Consider the following 19,626-nt stretch of genomic DNA (forward strand, 5'->3'; position numbering starts at 1 on the left):
AAGATATATGTTTTCAAATGTGATCGCGCAATTCAGATAGAGTTGACGCGCACTACAGCCTGCATGCCTCAATAAGTCATCCTCCCCTTGCCCTTACTTTTTTACCGAATACACTGAGTATGGCTTTACCAAAACAATCATTGATGGCGAATAAAGTATCCATTATTTGAGGATGTAGATCGGGTTATATATATATATACATATATATACCCGCGTATCGCAGCGGAGAAGTAGTGTGTTAAAAAGCTAGAAAAGAAAAGGGAACATTTTAAAAATAACGTAACATGACTGTCAATATACAGTATTTGTTTTGTGAGTGTTACTGAGTGTTGCTGTCATCAAGGATTTGATTATCATTATTTCTTTCAATCAGGTTCGTATTTGTAGGATGTGTTGTGTTCAAGTTACATTCCGTGTCTGTCAATTGTTGTAAAGATAACAGGTTTCATTCATCGATTCGTTTCTTACTGCATCAATAAACAGCTCGTCTTCTTTATCTGAGACCTGACACACTGCATGCACGGGTTTTTTTTACACTGTCTTCCTTTAGCGGGAAATTGACTTTTTCCAACGTGTGCTTTGTTTCCGCAGTAGTTGGATTTATGAATATGCTTGTATGTATCAGGCGCTTCATATTTTTGCTGCCTTTTCAATTGTGTAATTGGTTTTGTTCAGCTCTTTGGAACTGTTGCCTTTTATCTGTGCACTCGTCCAGTTCACGTGAGCCACTCGGTGTACATGCATCGAAGGTTCCCAGCTGTGCTGGTGCCATCTCGTGCTATGTCCATGGCTGTATTTAATGTTACCTTAGTCCTGGCACTTAAAACTTTCTCTCGCAGTTTCGCTGAGTTTGTGTCAAACACCACCCTGACCATCTCATCTTCCTCTCCATAAGCACAGTCCTTCACCCGTGAATATTTACCCGTGGCAGTTTGCTATTGGATTGCCGCTGACGGACGCCTTATATGGGCAGGCACTAAATTACAAACGCCAGCGCAGCCTGTCTATGAACTTAATTTAAAGTGTAGGTTTACATCGTGCTTTGTTTCCGAAGTAGCAGAACTCATGAATATGGTTGTATATGTCACTCGCCGCTTCTTATTGTTTAGCTGCCTTCTCAATTATATAATGCATGTTTTCTTCAGCTTTTGAGGTCTTCCTGGTTTTCTATGTACTGCGTGATTACGTGGGAGGCGTGATGATGTCACACGAACCTCCGACCCCACGGCGTTGAAGCTCATCTCCATTACAGTAAATGGAGACAAACTGCTTCCAGTTATGACCATTACGCGTAGAATTTCGATATAAAACCTGCCCAACTTTCGTAAGGAAGCTGTAAGGAATGAACCTGCCAAATTTCAGCCTTCCACCCACACGGGAAGTTGGAGAATTAGTGATGAGTCAGTGAGTGAGTGAGTGAGTGAGTGAGTGAGGGCTTTGCCTTTTATTAGTATAGATTTATATATATATACCCGCGTATCGCAGTGGAGAAGTAGAAGTTATGAAAAAGAAAAGGGAACATTTTAAAAATAACGTAACATGATTGTCAATATACAGTAATTGTTTTGTGAGTGTTATTGAATGTTGCTGTCATCAAGGATTTGATTATCATTATTTGTTTCAATCAGGGTCGTATTTGTATGCGATGTGTTGTGTTCAAGTTACATTCCGTGTTTGTCAATCGTTGTAAAGATAAGAGGTTTAATTCATCGATTCGTTTCTTACTGCATCAATAAACAGCTCGTCTTCCTCTTTATCTGAGATGTGACAAACTGCATGCACGGGTTTTTTTTTTTTTACACTGCCTTCCTTTAGCGGGACATTCACTTTTTCCACCGTGTGCTTTGTTTCCGCAGTAGCTGCACTTATGAATATGATTGTATGTATCAGACGCTTCATATTTTTTTGTTGCCTTCTCAATTGTGTAATTCGGTTTTTGTTCAGCACTCTATACTGTTGCTTTTTGTCTGTGCACTGCGTCAGTTCATGTGAGCCGCTTGGTGTTCTTGCATCGAAGGTTCCCAGCTGTGCTGGTGCCATCTCGTGTAATGTCAGCTAAGACCCGGCCCTTAAAAGTTTCTCTCGCAGTTTCAATGAGTTTGTGCCAAACACCACCCTGACCATCTCATCTTCCTCTGCATAAGCACAGTCCTTCACCCGTGAACATTTACCGGCAGTGTTTGTATTGGATTTCGCTGATGGACGGCCTTATATGGGCAGGCACTAAATTACAAGCGCTAGTGGCAGCCTGTCTATGAACTTAATTTAATATAAACTTACGGTTCACGCCGTGCTTTGTTTCCGCAGTAGCTGTACTTATGAATATGCTTGTATGCATCATTTGCTTCATAATGTTTTTCTGCCTTCTCAATTGTGAAATGGCGTTTTGTGCTCAGCGCTGTTTGGAGTTCTTCCTTGTTCTCTATGTACTTACGTAGGAGGCGTGATGATGTCACACGAAACTCCGCCCCCCACGACCATCTCCAACTCAACTCCATTACATTATATGGAGAAAAATAGCTTCCAGTTATGACCCTTACGCATAGAATTTCGAAATGAAACCTGCCCATTTTTTGTAAGTAAGCTGTAAGGAATGAGCCTGCCAAATTTCAGCCTTCTACCTACACGGGAAGTTGGAGAATTAGTAATGAGTCAGTGAGTGAGTGAGGGCTTTGCCTTTTATTAGTATATATATATATATATATATATATATATATATATATATATATATATATATATATATATATATATATATATATATATATATATATATATATATATATATATATATATATATATATATATATATATAGATTGATTGTATATTACTGTATATAGCAAAATCCCAGTGCTTCGCAGTGATGAAATACTGCTTTTAAACTTTTATTAAGAAGAAAAGAAAACCTTTTTAAACTGAGGGAAAATATACCAATAACTATCTGTTAAGGATCTCTTTGTATAGCACGTTGTCAGTTCAGCACTCCGGTTGTAATATGACGAAGCTGCGCGAGCACACTCTTGAGAATGCAACGTATAGTTGTCCAGGAGAAAAGCAATCTTGCCTCAAATCAATGGCAACCTTTTGTAGGGTCCGTCCCTGAGACCTAATTGTCATTGCGAAGCAGAGCCTTACTGGACATTTGAGGCATTTGAATTGAAATGGGAGATCAGAGGGTATAACGATGATGTGAGGAATACATTCAGAGTGTGGCGCCCTGCTGTTTTTTTGTGTAGCTGCCTTCACACAGCTTCTCTACTGCTTTATAAACGAATGCCATATAAGGCTGTCGTTTCTCCTTGCTTCGCGGTTCTGTACTGTTTTATTGTTCGTTTATTATGATTGTTATAGTTATTGTGTAGCTATTTGAGACTTACTTTACTGTTGAGGTACCCATTTCCTTTAATTAATCAGCGGCTTGTACGCTATTTTTTGTTTGTTTATTACGATTATAGTTATTTATTGATTCCCTTCTTTAGCTGACTGCCTGCTCATATACGGCACTCTGCTGGTTTTTTGTGAAGCACCCTTTACACAGCTTCTCCGCTGTTTTATAAACTAACGACATATAACGCCATCGTTTTTCCTTGTTTCACCAAGCAAGCTGCCTTTTTATTTAATCCACGGGTTCTCCGATGTTTTTTTGTTCGTTTATTATGATTGTTATAATTCTCTTTATATAGCACGTTGTCAGTTCACCACGCGCGAGCTCACTCTTGAGAATGCAACGTATAGTTGTCCAGGAGAAAAGCAATCTTGCCTCAAATCAATGGCAACTTCTTGTAGGGTCTGTCCCTGAGACTTATTACTTGTCATCGCGAAGCAGAGCCTTACTGGAAATTGGAGGCATTTGAATTGAAATGGGAGATCAGAGGGTATAACGTGGATGTGAGGAATACATTGAGTGTGGAGAAACTCTTGAGACAGCGTGTGTATTAACTTGTGGTTTTTTCTGTGAGTATTTGGTGGCAGCGTGATAAAGTTGCTTCTGTAAGACCACGTTAGCTGTGGAGCTCAGCTCGGAGCATATTCTTTTCCTACCTTGTCAATTGTGTAATGCGTTTTTTGTACAGGTTTGATGCATGGAAGTGATCACTCGTACTGCGTTCAGTCAGTTCACGTGAGCTGCTCTCTTGTGTGATGTTGCGATGTCCACGGCTTTATTTAATGTTAGCTAAGACCCGGCACTTAAAAGTTTCTCGCTACAGCAATTTTAACTCCGTTACAAAGTGATCCAAAGTCTCATTTATACCTCATGTCTTCTCGTTAAACTTGTACCTCGCGAATATCATATTCGTCGATGGCATGACAAACGGCAGCGGGAGCGTGTCTATAAACTTAATTTAAACTTACTGTTTACACCGTGCTTTGTTTCCGCAGTAGCTGCACTTATGAATATGCTTGAATGCGTCACTCGCTTGATATTCTTTTGCTGCCTTCTCAATTGTGTAATGCGTTTTTTCTTCAGCGCTCTTTGGAGCTCTTCCTTGTTCTCTACGTACTGCGTTCAGTCAGTTCACGTGATTACGTGGGAGGCGTGATGATGCGAGGCGCAACTCCGTCTCCCACAGCCATTGAGCTGCAGTCCATTACAGTATATGGACGAAAATAAGTTCCAGTTATGACCTTTATGCGTAGAATTTCAAAATGAAACCTGCCCAACTTTTGTAAGTAAGTTGTAAGGAATGAGCCTGCCAAATTTTAGCCTTCTACCTACATAGGAAGTTGGAGAATTAGTGATGAGTGAGTGAGTCAGTCAGTCAGTGAGGGCTTTGCTTTTTATTAGTTTAGATAATAATAATAGTAATAAAAGCAGCTCCCTGCTCAAAGCTCTAAATACAGACATGACACAAGATTCACACCTATTACCTTGAGGTTGCTAAGGGGTAGCTTTTCCACTGCACCATCTGCATAGATTTAAAGTGGAACAGCATTACCTCTGTGAAAACTGTTTAAAAATGAAACGTGCAAACATACACATATGCAAATGTATTTTACTTTGTATCGACTGATAGTTGGGCTTCAGCAGCATGACATATGAGCAATTTCTTTTTCTTCTGTTATATTATTAAATAAAAGCATACTTATTTTGTTATACCTTTTGTGAAAGTGTGTATTGAGTATTTGGGCTTCAGTCTTCACACATTCTACACTTCACGTTAAGTGCAGTTTAATTTGTTTTATGTATTTTTACTTTATATTTTGTATTAATCATTTTTATATGAATAGTTTTGGGTTGTGGAACGAATCATCCGAGTTTCCATTATTTCTTATGGGGAAATTCACTTTGATATACGAGTGCTTTGGACTGCAAGCACGTTTCCGGAACAAATTATATAATAATAAAATGAAACAGAGAATCAGGAAGTGCAACAGATAAGCAAGGAAGAAGTAAGGACAGTTATGAAGGGGATGAAGAATGGGGAGGCAGTTGGTCCGGATGACATACCTGTGGAAGCATGAGAGATGGCATTGGAGTTTTTAAACCAGATTGTTTAATGGAATTTTGTAAAGTGAGAGGATGCATGATGATTGGAGAAGAACTGCACTAGTGCTGATTTTTAAGAATAAGGTGGGATGTGCAGAGCTAGAATAACTTCAGAGGGATAAAACTGAGGAGCCACGGCATGAAGGTATGGGAAAGTGTAGTGGAGGCCAAGTTAAGAAGAAAGGTGATGATTAGTGAGCAGCAGTATGGTTTCATGCTGAGAAAGAGCACTACAGATGCGATGTTTGCTCTGAGGGTGTTGATGAAAAAGTATACAGAAGGAACTGCATTGTATCTTTTTGTACTCAGAGAAAGTATATGACAGGGTGCCTAAAAAGGAATTGTGGTATTTTATGAGGTAGTCGGGAGTGGCAGAAAAGTATGTAAAAGTGGTACAGGACATGTACAAGGAAAGTGTGACATTAGTGAGGTTTGCGGTAGGAGTGACAGATGCATTTAAGGTAGAAGTGGGATTACATTAGGGATCAGCTCTAAGCTCTTTTTTATTTGCAATGGTGATGGACTGGTTGACAGACGAGATTAAGCAATAGTCCCCATGGACTATGATGTTTGCTGATGACATTGTAATCTGTAGCGAGAGTAAGGAGCAGATTGAGGAGACCCTGGAGAGGTGGAGATATGCTCTAGAGAGTAGATGAATGAAGGTCAGTAGGAATAAGACAGAATACATTTGTGTGAATGACAGGGAGGTCAGAAGAATGATGACGACGCAGAGAGTAGAGTTGGCAAACGTGGAGAAGTTTAAATACTTGGGATCAACAGTAACGGGGTTGTGGAAGAGAGTGCAGGCAGGGTGGCGAAGAGTGCCAGGAATAATTTGTGACAGACGGGTATCAGCAAAAGTAAAAGGGAAGGTCTACAAAACAGTAATGAGACCAGATATATTATATGGGTTGGAAATGGTGACACTGACAAAAAAACAGGAGACAAAACTGTAAGTGTCAGAGTGATGTTAAGATTTGCACTGGGTGTGACAAGGATGGGCAGGATTAGAAATTATTACATTAGAGAGTCAGCTCAGGTTGGGCAGTTGGGAGACAAGGTCAGAGAGGCAAAACTGCATTGGTTTGGACACATGCAGGGGAGAGTTGCTTTGTATATTGGGAGAAGGATGTTAAGGATGGACTTCCCAGGTAGAAGAAAAGAGGAAGGCCTCAGTGGAGGTTTATGGATGGGTGAGAGAGGACATACAGGTGATGGGTGTAACACAGCAAGATATACTGTACAGGACAGGAAGATATAGAAAAACATAATCCGCTGTGGTGACCCCTAATGGGAGTAGCTGGAAGAACAAGAAGATGATCTTATACTATAAAATATGCCCTTTTTAACTATTAAAAATCTTTATTTTTGCAATTAATAAACATAAAAAAAAATTCAATTTGCTGTAAAAGGACAATTTACTTCTGTTTAGCAAACTCTAATTTGACAGCGTGGTTATCTCTGCTGAAGAAATCAACTGTATTTAAAGAGAAAATTGTGTTTTTGACATACTTGTACACTTTAGAATATTTAACCTTGTCTCCGTCAATATTTTAAACAAATTTTGCATTCATTTCAAAAGTTTAAAATTACCATTCAATGTCAAATTTCACCTTTCATACTACTATTTCCTCACTTCTTCTAGTGGATGCATGCAATAGTTCTTGTAATATTTGGTCATAAATTAATACTGCATATTGTCATCTGTAAAAATGTTTAAAATACTGTATCAATGTTTCATTTTGGCATGCAATCTGTGAATATTATAAGAGACTATACGAAGCCAGCCTTAGCATACGGCCGTGTAAGAATAGGAACGGAAAACGGTGAGAAAGGAATTCAGTATAACAAAGGCTTAGGAAACCACCGTCGCAGTATAACGAAAATAGCAAGGAGCGAAACCAATGGCAATGATCGAGAGAGTACCTTCCTGTAGCAGGCTACGGAAAACATATATAGATAGATGACGTATTCACTGTGTTGCCCAGTCGACACGATAAGTCAGCATGTCCACCCTATTGCGAGTGGTTAAAGTGCCATTTAAACTAATACAGGTAGATGTGGAAACCGGGTTTTCTGATGAAAAAACAATAACGTTTTAAACAGTATCGTTTACATACAACAGATTTTGGTGAATCGTTTACATGCAATTATTTATATCCATTTATACACTAAATGCGTGCGTATCCCATGGTCTCAGAGTTGGTGGGCGGGGCTCTGTGAGTTGGCGGGCATGGCTGTCTTGCGTGCAGTGTAAAGTCAATGTGGTTCAGAGGTGCATGTGGACTTTTGCACAGACGAAAGCGCCCGAGGCTGTGTTTGGCGAGTTGTTGAGTGCCTCGAGAGAGACGCTGGACTCGGGAGGATGGTTACAGTTGGCGTGCATGGCTCTGTCGTGCATATCCCATGACACGGTAGGAGGGTTAGAGTTGGCGGGCAGGGCTCTGTCAAGCGTATCCCATGGTCTCAGAGTTGGTGGGCGGGGCTCTGTCTTGCTTGCGCTCACTGTCTTGCGTGCCCTCAGTGAATATTATATATATATATATATATATATATATATATATATATATATATATATATATATATATATAGATGATGCTTCTTACTAATGGTATGAACAAGCACAGAACAAGAAGATATAACAGACGTGCATTGACAAGAACTGTAACTTTAAAACTATATATTTTTTTTAATTCAATAATCCATACTCAATGCACAGTAAATGTAAAATTTTAGAACATTTTCCCAAAAAATGGACTTTTTGGAAGAAATAACAGAAATTGACAAAAACTCAAACAACAGATTTAAAAATGGATTGGGATATTGACCTTGATAATTTTAAGGGTTACAACTGACACTTATTTTAGGAAACATTACCTGTCTGTTTAACACTAGCATTACAGACTTTTTGTATCTTTCACTTTCTCCTGCAGGGACAAACCAGGATGGATTTTTGGTCTCATTGTACAAGTGTAAAGAAACATAAAGCTAAATCCAACAAAAACACTAAAATATTTGAAAACGTGAAAGTAGCAATATAGCACACATGATGAATGGTAAACAAAATTCTGGCTGTTTATGGAATTTTAAATACTGGAGATGTGTGTCATTTACATTATATATTCAGAGAGACATTGATATTGTTGCATTGCTGTCAAAACCAGTTATCTCAAAGGAAACTGGCCCTGCTTTGTGTTGATAATGAAGAATATAAAAAAAACTAATAAAAATAGGAGGAAAGTTAAATCTCAACATTTTACAATACTGTATAATGCTTTGAGAAATTTATAAAAAAAAATGTTAAAAATCATGAACTCTTGTAAATAAAATGTTTAACACTCATATGAACAAATACTGCACTTTACTTTTAATAAGACATCTGTAAGTGAGAGCACAGTTAATATGAGCACAGAAAATATAAAGCAAATGTAAAAGCTAATGGTTTGCAGTAAAAAGCAGTGCAAAAACAAAAACTACATCAGATGAAAAGAAAATCTAATAATCATATAGCAACTAAAGCACTGAAGGCAAATGCAAGCAGCAGGGACCAATAAGGAATAATCTAGAGCAGTGTTCCTCAAACTTTTTTTCCCCAAACAAATCCATAAAATTATCTACTAAATAAGTCTTAACACGCATTGTAAGTTTAAAATTATATGATTTTTATTTGCTTTAAACTGAATGCTAGCTAAACCAAGACATATGAATCATCATCAGCGTTATCATTATATACAGAATTATTATTAACCATCTAATCTTAATTTAGTGGATTGCTTTTAAAAGTACTCTATTCAGGCAGTGGTTTAGTTGGACAGAGGGCAAATCAAATCAGTGAGACTTGCTTTTGGATAGATTATTTTTTTAATAACATGGTCATCCTTCTAAAAATATAAGCTCTTGGGGACAGACTGATAATACTCCAAGTCTCATCTGTCCAAATGTCAATACTTGACTTCACTGGCTTTAACAGCAAGCAAAGGAACTTGCTTGTGAAGCTACTTGTAAGTGACTGACTGGTTGAGGAACCAAGATCTAGACAATGCTCAGTGTTATGCAGAAATAACAAAAGAGACCTTTGTAAAAGCATCCATTTTTCCAGGTACTGAAGTCTGCAGTTGAAAAGAAACAGCACAAAGCAATGGTTAGTTTGATTGTAGTGGTACAGTAAAGCAATTCAGAAATTCAGAGACTACCTGCATTATTAAAAGTTCCTATATATGAATTATTTTGATTAGCTGTGGGAAGTACGGTAAATGTCAAATCTCTAACAGTAACAGTATTATAAACAACATTTAGGCTATAAAAAACAGCTCGATTAACAAAATATATTTTTAAATAAATTTTGATTTACTAGATGCAAACATCAGCCTAATTCTAAAAAACACAGAACGTCAACAAATTTAAAACAGTTGAAGTAGTTTTTTTTATAAATAATAAATATTTTTGTAAATATTTCAAATGTGGCAATCTATCAGTACATATCAATTAGTGTGCCTCTTTCTTGCACTTCTACTCCTAATTTCCTAGACAATTATGAATAAAAAAGAATGAAATGTAATTTGTAAAGTATAACTGAGCATTTTACCTATTTTTTTGCCAACACAGTAATGTGAAAAAAGCTTATAGTGCAACTGTTTGAGGCAGTTCACTTATTAAAATAAATGGTACATCTAAACTGATTAATAGATGCTTGCAACTGTTGTAATTAAGGAGTCAACCATTTGCTTTTGGACTGGATTTTATATATTTAATTATATTATTTTTTCTCCAAAATGCTTAGACAAGTATTTTCTGACAGCTAAAGCACTTACCATCAAGTTCAACAATAAATTCAAATCACAAGACAGCTACCACAATCTGAGTTTTCCATTATTTTCTTTGGAATGAAATGTTTGTAATATTAGCTGTGTGAGAACGGAATAGCCCTTACACTGATGTTAGGCCAGAAAGAAACATGAACAGCTTGACAGCTAGGCACATATAGTTTTCTGGCCGTTATGCAAGTTATGTATGCAAATGAGATAACATATAGAAACTTTAAAAAATGTAACCCTAGATACTTAACCCTCAAGCAGAATACCACAAGTTTCCCTTTCCCCCATTTGTTTGAGTGTATTATGAACTTTTCCCCTTATGTTTTGTAGGAAATGAAGACACTTGGACTGTGGAGTTTTTTTTTTTATGCACAGCGAGTCATACTAGTGCTGGAATGCCTTTCTGGTAGCTGCATTTGAACTACTGTATTTGGCAGTCCTTGACAAATGCAGCTACATGTGTGTGCATGAGTGTTCCACCCCAAACTAAAAAATACATAAAAGTTTACATATTTAAAGGGTGCAATATGCGGGTGGTGCACAATGGAGGAATAAGGTTATTGTATAAACTGTATATACCCCAAGTACACTAGGTGATACCCCAAGTACAGTAGGTGAATGTAGACAAAATGAAAAAGGGAAACTAAAAGCAAATTACAGAATTTACACATTATTAATTTGCATCAATATTCCTTAATATTTTGCAGCTTAGAACATTAAAAAAATGTATCAAGAACAGGAAGTTCAGCCCAACGAAGTTCACCAATCCTACCCATTTAACTCCTCTGAATTAACAACAAGTATAGTTTTAAAAGTCCCTAAAACCCTACTGTCTACTACACTACTAGGTAACTTATTATATGTGTCTATGGTTCTTTGTGAGAAGAAAAACTTAATGTTTGTGCAATATTTACCCTTAACCAGTTTCCAACTGTGTACCCATGCTCTTGCTAAACTCATTTTAAAGTAAAAGACTTGATCCACTGTACCAATTTCTTTCATAATTTTAAAGCCTTTAATCATGTTACTTCTTATTTTCCTTTTGTTCAAAAAGGAAATCTTTCCTCATAACTTAGCCCTTTCAGTGTTTGCATCAGCCTTGTCGCTCATCTCTACACTTTTTCTAGTGCTGCTGTGTGTTTTCGTAGCCTGGAGACCAAAGCTACATACACCACTCTAGACGTGGCCTCACTAGTAAAGCTCAAGCACACCCTTCTTTGATATGAATTTTACACATCATACTACAGTATATAACCTAACTTTTTGTTAGTCTTCCTAATGTCTTCTGGCCTGCCTGGAAGAAGCGAGTGATGTCTCCACAACAACTCATAAATCCTTTTCATAAGCAGTACATTCAAGTTTGAGACCTCCCATTCTGCAATCAAATCAATTTTTTTTATTTCCTACATCTAATACCTTATATTTACTTACTTTCACCTGCCACAAATTTGCCCAAGCCTGTATGCTGGCCAAGTCCCACTAGATTATCTGCCAATTCACCTATCTTGGTATAATCTAAAAATGTAACCAGAATGTTGTTTATATTCCTATCTAATGAAGATCATTGGTATATTTGTGATCTCTCTGGAACACTACTCTTAACATCACTCAATTCTATCAAGGCTCCTGGCACCATATCCTCTGCTTCCTGTGTTTTACCCAGTTCTGCACTCATCTACAAACTACACTGTGAATTCCCAGTTCTTTAATTTGATAGCCAAACTCTCATGCGGGACCTTATGAAATGCTTTCTGAAATTCAGAAAGTAAATAATATCATATGGACGACTCTGATTGTATTCTTTTATTGGTTGCTCATAGAGCTCCAGCATATTAATGAAACACAACTTCTCTTGTTTCAACCTATGCAGATTGTTCATGAACACTCTGGCTTTTGCCAAGTATCTTCTCCATAACACTAGAATCCCTGAAGCCTATGAAAAAAAATCATAATCCCAGGCCACTTTAAATTCTTTCACACCTCCTCATCAGCATCTTTGTTTTGCAAACATGTTGATCAGCACTGGTAGCAAGCAGCTTTCTATCCCATCCCCCACCAACACAGCTGGCGTTCTGCCAGCTAAAGGCTCTTTATCTGGGTGTAAGGTACCTAGAGTTGTACAAGGTAAATAATAAATCGTTATTTGGAATAGATGCATTTCATGAGTGTTCCATGCCTTGAATGATCTGGGTAAATGTTTGAGGGCAGGAAATAAGAGGCAAGAAATGTTGAACAGATAACTAAAATAGAAATTGCATGTTATAGTACTAATGCCAAAATGTTGACATGAAGTATATAATGTGTGAAGACTGGGGAAAAATTCTGGAAAAAGTGTGTACGAGATTTGAGGGACCAGTCACCCGGCTTTATCACTCATCTACTTATCTATCCAGGGAATAATAATAATAATGAGCCACGAAGAACATGCAGGACAACACTGGCAGTATAACCACCAACAGAACCAAAAGGGAGGTATGCACCATCACTTGGTTTAATGCATTTGGAGAACTGCATAACTGTGTGTCCTGTTCGTATTTCCTCGATAGCAGAAATGTAACTTACACTCATATATAAGTGGACAAGCCAGTCTAGCTAGGAAAACACTTAGTTGCTGTTCACGGATAAAGGTCACTAGGAAGAAGATGATGACTAAACATACACATATACATAGTGCTGGGCAGTATACCCGTTTATACCGAAAACCGGCTTTTATTTTTATGATATGGATTTTTCTAATACCGCAGCACCAGTTTAAATTGCCTAAGCAATGTTCAGAACGTGGCGCAGCGGGAAACTGTTTAAGGGGGGACCTTTTCACTGCTACACTGCTAAACACGCATGCAACAGAGTACATGCATTAGTCGAGGTATTGCCCAGGGGCCCTTTTTCACTGCTACACTGCTAAACATGTATGCAACGGAATACATGCGGTAGTGTAGGTATTGCACGGTGAAAATGGACAGAGAACATTCCGAAACTGAAGCTATAGCTGACAATTAAAGTTGAACATGATGAAACAGAAGAAATTTGCCGAAACAAAGGAGTCACGTCCGTTGCCTGGAGATACTTTGGTTTAAAAAGGTCAGATGTTGACCATTATGTTGAAATCTGTGAATACTGTTTCAGTACTACTGGATAATACTGCAAGCCAAGTTGTAGTTGTTTTATTTTTTTTCAATACTGTGTAATGTACCTGGGTACTGTGCAATAGTGTGACGACATGTTGACTTTATTCTCGACATTTCTACTTTATTCTTGCCGTTTATGTCGAGATTGAAGTTGACATGTTGACTTTATTCTCGTAATTTGTCATTAAAGTAGAACATCATAAACTAAACTTCACCTTAAAATTAATATTTAACTTACTAGATTTTGTCAAACCCCCTCATAAGTTATATAGCACATTAAATGCTTTGTGTTAAGTGTTCCCTGAGCCAAGTTAATCGCTACATGCTTCTTAAACTGACTTCCTCTTGCACTAAGAGGAGGTGCAGGCAGCACACAGAATACATTAATTTCATGATATTCCTGCTCCCTGAACATTTAGAATGCTAAGATAAACACCTGATATCATTTTTATGATGAAATGCATTAAAGCATGTATTAATCATGTGGGGGCACAGTGGAGTGGAGGTTGCACTGCTGCCTCACGGCAAGGGGGTCTCGGGTGTACCCTGCCTTGAATTTGCATGTCTGCTGGTGGGTTTACTCGGTGTGCTTCGGTTTCCTTTCAAAGTCATGTAGGATATGGGGTTTTATTATGCTATATTGACCCTGCTTGTTTATGTATTGCTCGTATTCACACTGCAATGTGCTGCCGTTCAGGATTTGCTGCCTTGCACACAATACTGCTTGTGGGATGGGCGCAGCCCTGAATGGATTGCATAATTAAACATGTATAATGAATATTTTTTTTGAAGTTCTGAACACTCTGTGGTCTTAGTTTATAACTAGTTTTAATTTCACAAAGACATTTATCATGTGGTGATTGGTTATGTAAAGAAAAAAATGATAAGATAGGAACTGGGGGTTTGGTAGATCAGACAGAGACAGCACGCATCCAATAAAGAAAGCCCGCTCAGAAGAACATCCACTGAATTCTGTGTTTGTGTCTCCGACCACCAGATCACGAACCCAACATTTACACAATATTCAAGTTAAACCTGTGCAATACCTATTCATACATCCAGTTTTTTGGAGCCTCATCACACCTGCCATAAAGTTCTCTACACTGAACGTACACCTGGGGAATCCTTACTGCGAGGGAGCAGCACTACTGCCACACTACCGTGCATGTTTAATACCTGCTTTAATTTATTTCATCCTTAGCATTCTAAATTTTCAGAGAGCAGGAATATCATGAAGTGAATGTATTCTGTGCGGTGATCACTGCCTGCGCCTCCTCAAGGTGTAAAGGAAGTCAGTTTAAGAAGTGTGTAGTGATTAACAACTGGGTCAGGGAAAACTTAACACAAAGCATTTAATGTGCTACATTAACTTATGACGAGGTTTGAGAAAATCTAGTAAATTAAACATTGATTTTAGGATGAAGTTTAGTTTACAACATTCTACTTTAATTATAAAATAAACTATGAGAATAAAGTGGAAATGTTGACTTTAATCTCGACATATAGTTTTTTTTTTCTTCCCTGTGGCCCTAATACCATTCCCTAGGGCTATACCACAAATAGCATTATAAATGCAAGTTGCAGTTTTCTTATTTATGTATATAGCTTAGCTTGAAGCAAGGTTAATATTAATGCAATTTGCCTAAATGATGGTTCAGTTGGTACAGATGTCATCACCAAGTTGCACTTGTTTTATTTTATTTTTATTTGGTGAATACTGTGTAATGTACCTGGGCTTGAAGTCTCGAAGTAATAGTATTATTACTGGAAGTTGCACTATTATTTATTTTATTGTTATTATTTACTAGTTTAAATATTATGCAGTTGAATGATGGTAAAGTTGTTTAAAAGATCACTTTAATGTGTCAGTGGACAGAGATTGTTAACATTAACAGAAAGTGTAGTTGGTTTACAAAAAATATTTACTACTAGGCTGACCAGCCTTTTAAGGCGACCACTTCTTAAGACAATTCAATATGTAGATCAATTTGGTATTTTATACAAACTCATTAATTTGGTTATATTGCATTTGAGCGGTATTACTTTAATACTCGTAATTTCTGTTATTTTTGTGATGAAATTTAAACTTTTTTTCTATATTGAGGTCGCCCTTTTGAACCCCTGATATTTACTACGCGATGTGGCATTTGTACTCCATCAACATTAATTATTTCCAGAGACATAATTTTGTCTATTTTTCCAGCGCATCGCGCACAAAAGCAAGAGAACGATGGGAGCAGCAGAACTCTGCTCACATCATGTCGCTTCGTACCGCAAGCTGCAAGTAGTAAGTCTGTGATAAGCGGAATACCGCTACACTTTCCACTCACGGGACGGAAGGACAATCCCGACCGCTTTTATATAGTAAGAAAGAAGAAGAAGATATCGCACAGTCTGGAGCAGAAAATCATCTTTTACCTGGAAAAACTAAACTACAAATCCCATCGTGCATTGCAAAATGGACAGGGCGTGTGTGAAACTCCGCGCCTGCATAGCACTCACGGGACGGAAGGACAATCCCGACCGCTTTTATACAGAAGAATTTATTCCTTTTCTAAGACATGTTCAGTGCAATACAACTTTTGACAAACACCTCTACATATTTTATTTTAGTCTAAATGCCTCTTTGGGTGGTTGAAAATATGTTGTCAAAATTTTAGTTTAAGTTGTTTGCAAAATTTGTTCAATAAAAAGGTTCTATATTTTGACTGTCATGCAGTGCGATTCCTTCTCTTCATTAGTACCACCCCCTTGAAAACTATTACTTTATGGGGCCATGCAAACCTGTATTAATACTTGTGTGCACATTAAAATGTTTTTTGTACAATGTACAATTCTCATGACAGTGGAACAGGTTATACTTAGCCAGTCTACTGCAGTAATTGCAGTGGAAAATGTGGTTAACATCCACTCATGCATGGGAAAAAACTACTGTTGAATACTGTGAAACCAGTATAATTTTGACAAATACCATGATATAGAATTTTGGTCATACCGCCCAGCACTATTTTTGCAGACTGGTAGACCAACCACAGTTGTGTAACCTGGTAGGTAACCACCCATACAATCAGATCAGGACTCGGACTACGAATGCTATGAATATTTTATATATACACACGCGCGCACACATACATATACACATACACATATATATATACATATACATATATAGGAAGGTTTCTAAACTCTTTTGGGACTCCTCCCAACAAGACAATATGCCGAAGAACATATTTTATTTTATGCCACATATATTATGGATGAATATTTTAGGACATATTTTATTAGTTAAAATATGTATTTTAAGGAAATTTTATTTTTATAGCATTTTTATGGTCATTGAACAATAAGCCTACAGAATTTCATTTTGTTAATAAAAACTGAACAGTTAACACTTGTGGTCTATAGTTTATAAAAATACCAAAGTTAACACATTATTATAGGACAAAAGTCTTCAAGGTGCCTGGTTATAAAGGAGCTTAGTGTAAAATGGTTTTTAAAGGGATAATAAAAAAATTGGAATCTACCAACATGAAATCGGTGATACGTACCAGCCATAAAAAACCTGATTGGGCCATTCCTATTTGATCAGTAACACTTGAAAGCAACACCCCTTCACAATGTAGTTTGGGACAGTTTTTCTCTCCTACTGCTCTGTTTGCTGATCTACAGGTTTACTCAGAATAAAATTTTATTTACTTCGCCAGTATACTCAAAGTATCATTCAGCATCTGATCCTGCTCTGATTCACTCTTATCCTTGACTGCAGTTGTAGACTAATATGTTCTCATTAACACAAATAGAAAAGAACTTTCATAATTATGATTTTCCTTTTACTACTGTCTTCTTCTTCTTCTTCTTCTTCTTTCAGCTACTCGCATTAGAGGTTGCCACAGCGGATCATCCAAAATTGTTGTCCACATATTGATTTGGCAAAATTTTACACCAAATGCCCTTCCTGACGTAACCCTCCCCATTTACAGTATCTGGGCTTGGGACCGACACGAAGAAACATAGTGGTTTGTGCATCCCCTGTGGCTGGGTTTTTCCTTAGACTACTTTAAATTCCCACTTTAAAGTGTATTTTAGTGTTGACAATTCATATTTAGCTACCTTAGCCAATATGCAGTGTCCCAATGTCAGCAATAACCTGGCATCCTGCACTACTAACTTATCAAATTGTGTCTGCACAATTTGTCTGCTTTGCACCAGCTGCTTTATTCAAGACAAATTTTGGACAAATCTTGAACAAATTTTAAACGAACATGGTAGTCTGCTGGGCTAGCAGCTTTCCAAACATATTAGCCGAGGTACGCTTTTTGGTAGCCTAGCTTTATATACGGGGTGGACGATTACCTGTAACTTTTTACAGCAACTTTGTTTATAAAGTTTTGTTGTACATGAGTGCATAGCTCTCTTCTACCACAATATCAGCACAACTGGCACCTTGGAAGAGAATATTTTAGCAAATATATGATTTTTAAAGGATACTGATCAGCTCAGGTTTGACGGTTTGGACATGTGCAGAGGAGAGATGCTGGGTAAATTTGGAAAAGGATACTAAGGATAGAGCTGCCAGGCAAGAGGAAAAGAGGAAGGCCTAAGAGAAGGTATATGGATGTAGTGAGAGAGAACATGCTGCACTGCACCCACATTGCCACATAATAAGAAAATCAATGCGCAATGTGCGACAAAAGCCCAATGCATGTTGCCGTATTTTACATCACGTTTTCTGTGCTGTCCTTGCAACAAGTGTGGGCATGTTAAGTGTAAAGCAGGCTTAAGACTGAGGTTATGGCAGTCTGGCATGCTATAAGTAGTTGTATTTTTAAAAGTGACAACATACTTAAGATTGCACATGAAAAGTCTTGTCTTCTGTTTTTACAGTATTGTGCTTGATCAAGTAAAACTGCATAGACCAAAGATCTGAAATATCTTGTAGTCTACTTGGCTTTGGAAGTCTGAAGTTTAGTTGTCCAGAATAAAAAACTGGTAGTCCCAGAAGTCTACTACTGATTTATCCAACCCTGTTTATTATTATTATTTTTTTTAAACTAACTACATTACAGGCCACTCATAATATGCTTTAAAGTTTTGCTCTTTTGCTCTGTTGCTTGCCGTTTCTTAGCAAACCTCAAAACTTTTAGGTAAATACTTAAAGTTCATTACAATGTGGCATTGCCTAATAGTGTTTCAGTTTATATTAAATAGAGATGAACAATGACTACATATCTTCTGGCCTCAAGGAACAAAAAGCAGCTCAGTTGGGGAAAATAAAATAATGGCTGTGTTTAGTATGTTTAAACAATAATCGGTGATTTTTATCTGGGCCTTCTATGTGCATTACAGGTAGTACTAGGTGTGTTTTGTTCTACTTTCTTTATGGTCATGTCACTTTGTATGCACAAAGAATCCCGTTTTTGTAAAGGTATTTGTTTTCAAACGTTACCTTCATTTGAAGGCTGCAGTACTCACTCACTTGTACATAAGCCAAAAGCACTTCATGCTTTGTAGACTCACCACAAATAAAAAAGAAAAAATATTAATAATAATGTAGTAAAGTATGGTGTCAATGCGTGTGACAAGTAAGGATTTAAGTTGCTTTTCATTGTTGATTTCATGGCTTGCTATACTAACAAGGTCTTGCTCACCTAGCTGTCCGTTCTAGACTTAAGACTGGACGGCTGAGCAGATGCTACCCTTTTATGATACCCCTGCACAGAATTTTGAACCCTAGGTACTGTTATGATTTTTCCTGCTTACATGGGCTAGCTTTTGTTCTTCTGTCAATGCTACGATGAGCTGGAATATTTACATAATTATTTTGAATATTCAAACCATATTTTTTGGCTAATTTTACAGCCCTGGTGCAGACCTGCTATAAAGCTTTGCTGCAGCTAAAAAAAGTGACCTCTGACCAAGGCTCAGTTTGAAAATCAGCAACCAGGATCTACAGTATACAAGAGAAGAAGGCTATTCCATTTGATGCTGCTAGTTTTTCCATATCTTCTTGCAAAGTATTCTTAAACATTTACTGTTCCTACTGATGAGGTTTAGAACACTTTGCATTGTATTGTATGAATACTTAGCTAATTGGCTACAACGCATTGCATCTGAACTGTTTATAATTGAATACTTAATAAAATCATAGATAAATCAAGTGATCTATAGCTCTTGTCTGTCATTGCCTCATCCTGG

The 19,626-nt window shown here is 37.4% G+C and overlaps 1 protein-coding gene across 13 annotated transcripts in view; it reads right to left on the reverse strand.

Annotated features, from left to right (window-relative positions):
• The window catches only part of dnm1l (dynamin 1-like), a 200,844-nt gene that overhangs the window by 151,661 nt on the left and 29,557 nt on the right, over positions 1-19,626 (reverse strand). For 10 of the 13 annotated variants that reach the window (XM_039769937.1, XM_039769930.1, XM_039769935.1 and 7 more), the window contains one exon: positions 9,563-9,598. The exons of the other annotated variants lie outside the window; for them this stretch is intronic. In XM_039769937.1, the coding sequence (XP_039625871.1) occupies positions 9,563-9,598 (36 nt within the window). The remainder of the gene's footprint in view (positions 1-9,562; positions 9,599-19,626) is intronic. 13 annotated transcript variants of the gene reach the window in all.

This window comes from Polypterus senegalus, chromosome 11, assembly GCF_016835505.1.
Source record: "Polypterus senegalus isolate Bchr_013 chromosome 11, ASM1683550v1, whole genome shotgun sequence".
Taxonomy (NCBI): domain Eukaryota; kingdom Metazoa; phylum Chordata; class Cladistia; order Polypteriformes; family Polypteridae; genus Polypterus; species Polypterus senegalus.